The sequence below is a fragment of the Dromiciops gliroides genome, chromosome 5 (genome assembly GCF_019393635.1).
Source record: "Dromiciops gliroides isolate mDroGli1 chromosome 5, mDroGli1.pri, whole genome shotgun sequence".
NCBI classification, from domain to species: domain Eukaryota; kingdom Metazoa; phylum Chordata; class Mammalia; order Microbiotheria; family Microbiotheriidae; genus Dromiciops; species Dromiciops gliroides.
Window position 1 is genome coordinate 92,885,221 of NC_057865.1, and position 10,366 is coordinate 92,895,586.

Consider the following 10,366-nt stretch of genomic DNA (forward strand, 5'->3'; position numbering starts at 1 on the left):
TTGGGAGTCAGGACGCCTGAGGCCTACTTATGGCTGAGTCACTCTGTGTTGTTGTCATCCGGAGAACCACAAGCTCTGCTCCCCAGAAAACAACAGCAGTGTTTCTGTTGGAGGAACCAGCCTGATGGTGAGACGGATGGGATGGGGGGGAACAAAGGGGCAGCAAGAGAGATGGGGGGAGCTAGGGCCAGGAGCTACACTGTTATCCCCTTTGCTCCCTACTTCTCGATGTCTGGGACCTGGAAGGGGTAGGATCTCTGTCTTCTCTATGTCTCCAACTCCCTACACAAGAAACTCCCCTTCCCTGTTTCTTACTTCCAACTCACGGCCCCTTAGCTCAGCCAGGACTTCAGGGGTAACTCAGCCCCACATCAGTGACCTCTCAGCTCCAGAAACCTCTTCCCCTCATGGGGAGTCTTCTGGGACCCCCTCCTCTGCTCCATCTGGCCTAAGATCCTACTCTACCCCATGCTTGGCCTCGGTGACTCCCCTTCCCTCACAGTTGTCCCTCCAGAGCTCCCCTGGGCTGCGGATGGGCCCCTTGATCCCAGAACAGGATTACGAACGGCTGGAAGACTGTGACCCTGATAGGGACTGTGACAACGACCAAGACTCACCCCTCCCAGGAGACGACCAGGAACCCCTGCTCCATGTGCCAGAGGGGCTCCGGGGTAAGTGGGGATGGGGAAACAAAGTTGAACAGGTTCCAATATGGGGTGGGAGGAGGTCCAGCTCAGAGGGGGAGGGGCAAAAGTCCAAGGGGCCGGAGCACTGAGACAAAAGAGTTGGAGTAAACAGGCTAGGAGGATGGAGACCCCCTAGCATAGTGGCTCAGCACTTGGAGTTTTATCTCTCACACTTCCTAGCTGGGTGTTCTTGGATAAGTAACTTTACCTCACAGCGTTAGTCTCTGCTGCTGCTGCAGAGTAGGGATGATAATATCTACCCCCACAGGGTGGCATGAGGAAAGCACCTTGAGAAAAGAAATGTGAGTAATTGTCATCTGTACCTTCTCTCCACCCAGGCTCTTGGCATCACATCCAGAACTTGGACAGCTTCTTCACCAAGATATCTTGTGTGCCCACAGTTATGGGGAGGTGGGGGGCACGCAGGCCGAGGAGGGCTGAGGGCTGTGGACTGGGACGTTCCTTGGGAAGGAATGGGTGGGTGACTGAGAACTGGTAGGGGCTGAATTTCAGGGATGGGGGTACTTGAGGGGAGGGGGTTTGTTAAGTGGGTGCTGGGGCCTGGGGGAGCTCTTTGGTAAATCTCAGCCTTATTCCTTGATGAGTCTGGTACCTCTATAACTACCACCAGCGGAATGGCTTTGCCTGTATGCTTCTGGAGGATACCTTCCAGTTGGGGTAAGTCCTTTATATTGAGCAACCGTCTTCATCCCCTGTCATTCTCTCTTCTCCACTCCTCTGTAGCCCCCACCTTTCTCTTTGATCTCCACCTTTCCTTCCCTCTCTCATTTCCTATCCCTCTCTCATTCCCTTCCCTCTCTCATTTCCTATCCCTCAGGAAGCCTTGGCAGGGCTAGGGTTGTTTCCCTGGGATCGCTAGGGGCCTGAGAGCTGGCCGGACCCTCGGGCTCTACTCTCAACCCTTTAACACCCTTGGTTGCCTCTGGTTCTGTCTTCATCCTTATCTTACTCCACCCACAGACAGTTCGTTTTTGTTGTTACCTTCACTACCTTCCTGCTCCGCTGCGTTGATTACGATGTTCTCTTTGCCAACCGACCTGTTAACCATACACGGCCCAGTGTCCCTGGCCCCGACCGCACCTCTGGAATCCTTCAGGGCAAGGTGACCCTGTCCGATGCTATCCTGCCTGCTGCCCAGTGTGCACAGCGGTGAGTGAAAACAGAGAAGGGGGCGGGATAGTGGGGCTGGATGGTTCAGGGATCCAGTCAATGACTGCTCCCAAGATCAGAGACACTGCCACCCCTCCTCATCCTCTGTTCCAGCTACAGCCGAGGCCCAGGCAAAGATGAGCAGAGGGCTAGGGGAGTAAGGCTGAACAAAGGCAGTCAGACTGGTGAGAGGAAAGGGACCGAGGGGAATCCTACTTACACTGACTGTCCCTCTGTCTCAGTCTCCAGAGCCAGGCCACCCTTCCTATAGATCCCTTATTTCTATGCCCATTTGTCTCATCTGCTCTTTCCTCCATCCCCCTTTGATTCTGGTCTCACTCATTCTGCTATGTACCCCAACTCTGATCTCTTCAGGTAATCGAATTCCAATTCAGTCCACCAATCTGTCTGTCTGATACAGGATACGCTCCAGCTCGTTCCTGATCTTCCTTTTGTTCCTGGCCTCAGGGTTTTGGTTATTCCGTCTTCTTCGATCCCTCTGCAACCTCCTGAACTACTGGGATATCCGAACATTTTACAGGGAAGCCCTGCACATTCCCCCAGTGAGTTGGATCAGGAAAAGGATAGGGGTACTAGGGAGATGGGACACAGTGGGGACAGAAAGGAGAGGGGAAACAGGGAGGGAGATAGTGAGCCAAAGCAGAAGCTGAGATAAACAGTTTTCCATGGGGCTTAGGGAGGTCTGGGACCCCAAGGTCGTTAATAGGTATGCTCAGCTTTGGGAGTCACAGAAAAGATGAGACATGGTACCTGCCCTTGAAGACCTTACATTCTAGGTGAGGAGACAAGACCAGTACCCATGTCACAAAACAACTAGATAACGCAAGATGGCTTATAATCAGAATCCATATGGTGCAGGTATCAGGAGCTCTGTAAAAGGAAGGAGCAGAGTAGGCAGTAGTTTGAGAAGGGAGTAAAGGATTTGGGTAGGTAAAAGGGAGGTTACCTTTTTGCAGTGTTTGTTTTCTCCTGTTTCTGCCCTCGGGGGCCAATCATATTCACATCTGGATTCATAGAATCACAGAATGTTGGAGCTGGAAGAAGTCTTTGAAGTTAGCTAGACCAAGCTTCTCGCTCTACCGGTGGGCGATCTGAGGCCCAGGAAGATGGGCTTGCCTAAGGTTAGACAGATCCTAGAATTAGCAGTTAGGCTCAGTACTGCCCCGCAGTATAGTTATTGGTGTACATGGGCTGCCTCTGCCAACCAGACAGTAATGAAATATTAAGAGGCAGTGGGACTTAATGGATAAAAGACTAGCCTTGGAGTTGGAAAGTCTTGCCTTGGACATACGCTGTCTGTGTCATCATGGGCAAATCACTTAAGCTCTTGAAGTCCCCAGGGAGCTCTCAGTGACTTAAAGTTCCAGAAGAGTAGCCATCTTCCTTGATGGGAGGAGTTTCCATACTGGGAATTCCTCACACTGATGCAATCACAGACCACAACCACCACTCACTCATCCCCTATGTAGTTAGCACTTGGATGGTGCTTTTGTATTTCTCACAGCCCTAAGTACTGGGTTGGGCACATAGTAGGCACTTAATAAATATTTGTTGGATGAATGAATTCCTGTCTGGGGAATGAAAAATCCTTGCTGGTTTCAGACTAGGGCAGTGGCTTGATGGAAGTGGTGATTTAGGAAGATGGGAGGGGGGAGATTTCAGGAACAAGAGACTGGAAGGAGAAAGCCCATCTTGATGGCTATTGCAATGGTCCGGGTGCCACATGATGAAGGTTGGGGTTAGTGTGGGGAGGGGCTTTTTTATTTTTCAGTAAATCAGTAAACTATTTCTTAAGCACCTTCTATGCGGGGTATACTTGGTGGGGTTTTTTTTGGGAGGGTCAGGGGTGGGAATCAGATTCTTGAATCCATTGGTGCAGGGAGGAAGTGCTTCACTTCCATTACCAAAGACCAGAATCTTTTCTGGAATTCAGTCTGTGACAGTGGCCTGGGGGCATTAAGAGCTTAACTGAGCTGCCCACGGCCTCACTGCCAGTATGTGTTTGAGATAGTACTTGAATAAAGAACTTCTTGACTGAAGCCTCCCCTCTATATTGACCTGTAATCACAAAGCCATGTTTGGCTGTGCCAGGCACTGTGGGTGATACATTGTGTGAAACATGGATTGTGCTCTTCGAGCTCACAGACTAGATCAGAGGACAGAACATAACAGGCATGAGAAGCTGACAAAAAAAAATACAACAAATAAAAGTACAAAATGTCATAAGGCCTAACATGATTTATAGTCAAATGAGTTGCATAGACGATAAGGGCTGTAAGAGTTCAGAAGAGGGTGGAGAGGAAGGAAAAAATGGCAGGTTTGGTGACAGATTGGAAATAAAGGTTAGAGAAAGATAGAAAAAGAAAATTGCAAGATGACTGAAGCTGTGAACCTGAGTGACTGAGAGGAAGATGGTGTGAGATCAAGTTTGAAGACAGAATGATGAAGTTTGTGGTGGGGAGAGAGCATTAGTTTGAATTTAGACATGTTGAATACCAGATGAAACCAAGGTCTCCCAGATGGGGGAGGTGGTCCAGACTTGGATGTCAGTATAGTGATCAAGAGGAGGAGAGTCTCTTTTGGGGGGTATTCTCTTTCTAGGGCTTACCCCTTTTCCTCTCTTCCTTCAGGAGGACCTTAGCAAGGTGCCCTGGGCTGAGATACAGTCTCGTCTCCTGGCCCTGCAACGTGGTGGGGGCCTTTGTGTGCTGCCACGGCCTTTGACGGAGTTAGATGTTCACCACCGCATCCTGCGCTACCCCAACTACTTGGTGGCCCTGGCCAACAAGGGCCTGTTGCCAGCCCGTTGCCCACTGCCCTGGGGAGGCAGTGCTACTTTCCTCAGCCAGGGACTGGCTCTCAATCTTGATCTGCTCCTTTTCCGTGGTCCAATTTCACTCTTTCGTGGGGGCTGGGCATTGCCCAGTACCTATAAGCGGAGCTGTCAGCGGCGGGCTCTGGCTACTCGTCTTCGCCGGACTCTGCTGCTGTTGGCACTGGCCAATCTGGCTCTTTGTCCACTGGTGCTGGCTTGGCAGGGGTTACATGCCTTCTTCAGCCATGCAGAACTGCTACGCCGGGAGCCTGGGGCATTGGGGATGAGACGCTGGTCCCGCCTGGCCCGCCTACAGCTACGCCATTTTAATGAACTGCCCCATGAGCTTCGTGCCCGTTTGGCCCGAGCCTACCGCCCTGCTGCCCGCTATTTGCGGGCTGCTGCGCCTCCGGCCCCACTGTCAGCCCTATTGGCCCGCCATGCTGGTTTCTTTGCTGGTGCCTTGCTAGCTGTCCTGTTGGTGCTCACTGTGTATGATGAGGATGTGCTGGCTGTGGAACATGTGCTGACTGCCATGACAGGGCTGGGTGTGGCGCTAACTGTGGCCAGGTCAGCAGATGGGGAACCTCTTTCCTCCCTTGGGGAGACACTTTGGTCCCAGTGCAGAAGTTTTCTTTACCCCCATCTTTTTAGATAGTTACCCCAGGGAAACCTGTCCATCCATTCATCTCATTCTCTCAACTTGTAAGAGTCGTACAATTTTAGAGCTTGGAAGGGGCTTTGGATACTATCTGATCCAACTTCCCTATTTTAAAGGTAGGGAAACTAAGACCCAAAGAGAGGAAATGACTTTCTTGCTCATGGCCACAGAGGTAGTCAGTGATAGTGCCAAGATGAGAACATGAATCTCTTGTCTTGAGGGCCAGATCTCTATCCATCATCCCACAGTGCTTCACTTTCATAGATTCATAGAATTTTGAGCTTGCAGGAACCTAGAAAACGATGTAGGCCAATCCCCTAATTTTATAGAAGCGGGAAGTGAGCCTGAGAAATGTAAGGTACTTGTTCAAGGACAAACAGCTAGTTAGGGACAGCCAGGACAAGAAAATGGCTCTCCTGATTTCCAGACAGTGCTTTTCCATCAGCCCCCTTTGCCCCAGGCCTCTCTTCTCTTCTCTCCAGGTGCTTCATCCCGGAGGAGGAGCTGTTGGGCCGCTCCCCAAAGTCCCTGCTGCAGGCAGCTCTTGCTCACATGCATTACCTCCCTGAAGAGCCAGGACCAACCCGGGAAGCCAACTCTCACCACCAGATGTCGCAGCTCTTGCAGTACAAGGCTGTGAGTGAAGGCAGCTGGGCTTGGAACTTGGTCAATCCTCAGGGGCCTGGTGTGTGGTGTGGTGTGGTGTGGTGTGGTGTGGTGTGTGTGTGTGTGTGTGTGTGTGTGTAATTGTGGAGTTGAAGGCCTCTCTGAGGAGCAACTGTGGGACCTCTTTATAAGCATTTCTGAGCATACATCACATCTAGGCTTCTCAGGGGCCCTCTGGCTGGAGAGGAACTTGGGGTCGCTGTGTTCTACTCTGCTGTCTTGGACTAGGTTGGGGAGTTGTTTTATCTATAGAACTTAACCCATTTTCTCCCCAGATGTCCCTTCTAGTGGGAACATTGCTCCTAGCCCCCTTTCCCCACTTTATTTCCCCTAGGTCTCTCTCCTAGAGGAGCTCCTCTCTCCAGTCCTCACACCCCTTGCCCTCCTCTTTTGGTTTCGCCCTCGTGCCCTGGAGTTCATCGACTTTTTTCGGCATTTCACTGTGGATGTGGCTGGGGTTGGGGATGTCTGTTCGTTTGCTCTCATGGATGTGAGGCGCCATGGCCATCCCCAGGTTAGATTTCCCCTCTCTAACACTTCTTCCTTTCTCTCTGTAGACTTAGGAGATGGGGTTCTTGGCCAAGATGGTATCCATGGGATGGGGAGCAGAATCTAGTCAATTATATTATCTTTAGATATTTTAGGATAGGAGCAGAAGTTCCACGGGTGTATGTGTGTGCTGGGCAGAAGCAAGTTCCATAGTTAGGAGCATGGTGACATAGTGGCATGTAGGACCTATTTAGAGTGAAGTTCTGGCCTCTGTCTTAATTGTATGACCTTGGGCAAGTGGTTTAACCTCTTCTAGGACCAACTTCTTCATCTGCATAATAAGAGTGATGATTATGCTAACAGCTACCAACACTTGGAGGCAGGTGCTATTATTATTATCCCTGTTTTACAGATGAGAAAACTGAGGCAGACAGGTTAAGTGATTTGCCCAAGGTCACATAGCTGGTATCTGGGGCTGGATCTGAACTTAGGTCTTCCTGACTCCAGGTCTAATGTGTTATCCATTGAGCTATGTAGCTGGATAGTATAGTCATCTTTGCCCAGCCAGCCTACCCTATGAGATTCTGGAAGTGTTTTGGAAAGCACCCGGTAGATTGGCAGTGCAATATAGTGGCGAGAGAGCTGGCCTTCCAGTCAGGAGGACCTTATTCCGCTGCCTCTGACATCTACCTGACCCTGGACAAGTTGTTTACCCGCTTTGTGTCCCAGACACTGATGGTGGCAGCTTCCTGCCCCCAGCGAAGTCACAGATGTGACAGACAACAGTATTAAGGGTCCTATACATGTAATGGATTATGGTTTTCCTGCAGTGGCTCTCGGCAGGACAGACAGAAGCCTCAGTCTCCCAACGTGCAGAAGGTGGGAAGACAGAGCTTTCCTTGATGCGTTTCTCGCTGGCCCACCCTCGCTGGCGTCCACCTGGGCACAGCTCCCGATTTTTGGAACAACTTCGGGACCGGGTACAACAGGATGCTGCTCTCTGGGCTGCCACTCCAATCCGTTCCCCTCCCACACCTGGTCAAGGTCCCAGCTTTCTAAGTGACTCCACCACATCTTCAGTGAGTGCCTCCCATCCCCATCTTCCTCATCCTGAACTGCCCCCCTCGATCTTCACAGCCAGTGACTGCCCTTTTACCTAGAACCCAGCACCTCGCCTCAACACAACTGGTTCCATTCTTAGGCCTTCTGCCCTTCACCCGGGAGCCTTTGTCAGTCTGCCCTCTCCTGTGGAGATTCTCTGACCTTATCACCCTGCCTCACAAGTACTCCACCTCTTTCCTCTTGCATGTAGCCGGAGGCACTCCTGACCAGCCTGCTGCTACATCCTCTTCTGCCACCCCGGGAATTGAGTCCAGTTGCTCCCTGCCCAGCTGCTGCAACTGCCAGCCTTCTGGCCTCCCTCTCAGGTTCCACGTGCCAGGCTGGCCACGATCAGAGGTGGGGGTGGGGACAAAGTGTGGTATGTGTTGGGAGAATCAGGGTGGAAGGATGGGAGAGGCACAGACCTGATATACCTAAGGGAAATTCTCATCTTTTGAGAGGGGTCTGGGGAAGATGAGGGTGGGGTGTGTGTGGAAGATCTGCCCTCTGGGAAGGATGTGACCAAAAAATAGTCACTCTGGGGAAGTGGGAGCCCATTGGGCTAAGGATGCTGTTTGGAGGGGGCAGAGGGTCTCTCTGACCTGCTGGGCTGCCTATTTCAGTTGTGTATCTCCAGGGGGCCCTGGGCTCCAGAACCCTGCCCTGCTCTCAGAGCTTGCCTCTGCTGAGATGAGTCTTCATGCCATTTACCTGCATCAGGTGAGCTGGGAACAGGCTAACAAAGAAGGGGCTGGGAGTGGGGCAGAAGTGTCCAAAGGAACGTGTGTCTGGTGTGGTGATGGGGGGATTCAGAGCTGCCCTTCCACCCTTAAGTCTCCCTGTAGAAACTGTGGGAGCCTCTGTGCTTGAAGGGTGGGGTCAAGGAAAGAAGCCAAGCAGTGAGGGTGCTCATGCTCTCCTTTCACCACTCAGCTCCACCAGCAGCAGCAGCAAGAGCAGTGGGGGGAAACTTCAGCCACTCCACTCCCAAGGCTCTGGCCCAGTCCCCAGAGGCCACTCACCCCTGAAGATGAGACCCTGACGTGGCACAGTGATGGTAAGAACCTGGCAATTGAGATGGATTCTTAGGAAGGAGGAAGCATCATGATACAGTGGAAAGAATCAGAGGATCTGGGTTCTAATCCTGTTGGTTGCTTATTACTTGTGTGATTTTGGGCAAATCACTGCATCTCTATGGGCCTCAGTTTTCCTGTCTGCAAAATGAAGGCCAGATAGCTTTTGAGGTTCCTTTCAGCTTTAGGTCTATCTGAATTCTATGACTAATGGCTTCTCTTTTCCCAGGTACCTCTAGCTCCAGCTCTAGCCCCAGACAACAATGGGGGCCCAAGGGAGCCAGAAATCTACCCCTTGGGGGGTGGCAAGAGGAGAGCAATATTCAGAAGGGGCCACAGCTCAATCCCAGCAGTGGCTGAGAAGTCAACCAATGTGGTCAGTATTGCTGGGGGTGGGAAAGACAGAGGAAATGAATAGTTAATGGAAGAGGTTGGTAAGGTGGGGGTTATGAGGACCAGGGTAGGAAGATAAATGGGGGGGTAGGGCAAGGGAGATTTTCTCTGGATTTGGGGCACCTGGGCACCCTGCCACCCTGCCACATGTCATTCTTTCCTTTCCCAGGTTCTCCATGTCAGTTGGCTGAGCAAAGTTGGCAAGACAATTAGCCTTCATCCGCTGGCTCTTATGCAAGCCGTCTTAGCTCACAGACACCTGGGGTTGATGCCTTCATTCCTTCTTGGAAGTTGGCAGGCCCTTTGGGGGAGGGTGGGAAGCCTTGAGCTAGCCCCAGAGAACCAAAGTGAGGGTGTGGGGGGTGGGCCCAGGGGGAGAAACTGGGGAAATCTCCTGACACAAGATGAAAGGAGGGGGAGCAGGAGATACCTCATCCAGCACCAAGCAGATGGTACCTCCTGACCCTGACAGTGAGACAAGAGAAGCCCCATTTTCATTACCAGACCCTCTCTGAAGGGTGGATCCCAGGGCAGGGTCATGATGGTATGCATGGCTGGAGTTAAACTGCTGGCCCTAATCAGGCACTGGCCCTAAGGGGAGGGAACGCAAGCTGGGGCTGCCTTAGGCGCCAGGTCTCCTTTCCTGATGGCACTGTGCAGGGCAGGCGGGAGGGCACAGGTTGGTTGCAGGCGGACTCCTGCTCATGCAGCCTGTGACGGTGAGGGGCAGGGAGCTGCCTCTGTAATAAAGCACCAAGGTCTCTATCACCTCTCTGTGGCTCTGTGTCCCCATCCCTGCGAAGAGCTTCTGGCTGCCCCGGCTTCCAAAGGAGGCACTGAGGCCCAGTAACAGGCCCGGCATTGGCCGAAAGCCTTGTGTCAGAGAAGGCTGGGCATGGGGACGCGAGCACGGCAGCTACAACACTGTGCCCGGAGTTTTACGGGGCTCGGAAGGCTCCTGGTCTGGCTCCAGTCCTGCCTGGCAATGCGGGGCATTCCTTCCATGGGAAACAAAGGTTGCGTATCCCCGGGGAAGGGCATAATGACGCCCAACCGGGAAGGGGGCTTAAAGGCCATCCAGGCCAAGCCCCTCCTGATGCGGAAGAGGCACCCAGAGTCAGGGAAGGCGGTGGGGCGCAAGTGGACGGGCTGGGGCCTGGGTCTGCCAGCCTGGGCGTCTTCCCTTAGAAAGGGGGGTAGGGGCACGCACGCCACTGGCAGCTCCCCCACCCCCCAGCAGAGTGGGCGCGTCCAGGCGGGGCTCCCCATTGGCCCGGGGTTCGGGGGTAAA

At 52.6% G+C, this 10,366-nt stretch overlaps 1 protein-coding gene across 1 annotated transcript; it reads left to right on the top strand.

The window, feature by feature from the left end:
• Positions 1-124: 124 nt before the first annotated feature.
• ATG9B (autophagy related 9B) lies at positions 125-10,217 on the top strand. Its single transcript, XM_043969188.1, has 14 exons — positions 125-671; positions 1,025-1,068; positions 1,300-1,364; positions 1,668-1,856; positions 2,278-2,419; positions 4,508-5,262; positions 5,836-5,989; positions 6,354-6,533; positions 7,339-7,587; positions 7,821-7,966; positions 8,233-8,329; positions 8,543-8,666; positions 8,912-9,058; positions 9,245-10,217. Exons 1-13 carry the CDS (start codon positions 125-127, stop codon positions 9,040-9,042), a joined length of 2,823 nt encoding a protein of 940 aa, XP_043825123.1. The 3' UTR covers positions 9,043-9,058; positions 9,245-10,217.
• Positions 10,218-10,366: the final 149 nt, after the last annotated feature.

Bases quoted from the DNA above. Each gene is read 5' to 3' on its own strand.
- ATG9B (XM_043969188.1), top strand. From the start codon at position 125: ATGGTGAGACGGATGGGATGGGGGGGAACAAAGGGGCAGCAAGAGAGA. The intron at 1,365-1,667 runs GTAAGTCCTTTA...CTCCACCCACAG, and splicing joins GAGGATACCTTCCAGTTGGG to ACAGTTCGTTTTTGTTGTTA. The intron at 5,990-6,353 runs GTGAGTGAAGGC...TATTTCCCCTAG, and splicing joins AGCTCTTGCAGTACAAGGCT to GTCTCTCTCCTAGAGGAGCT.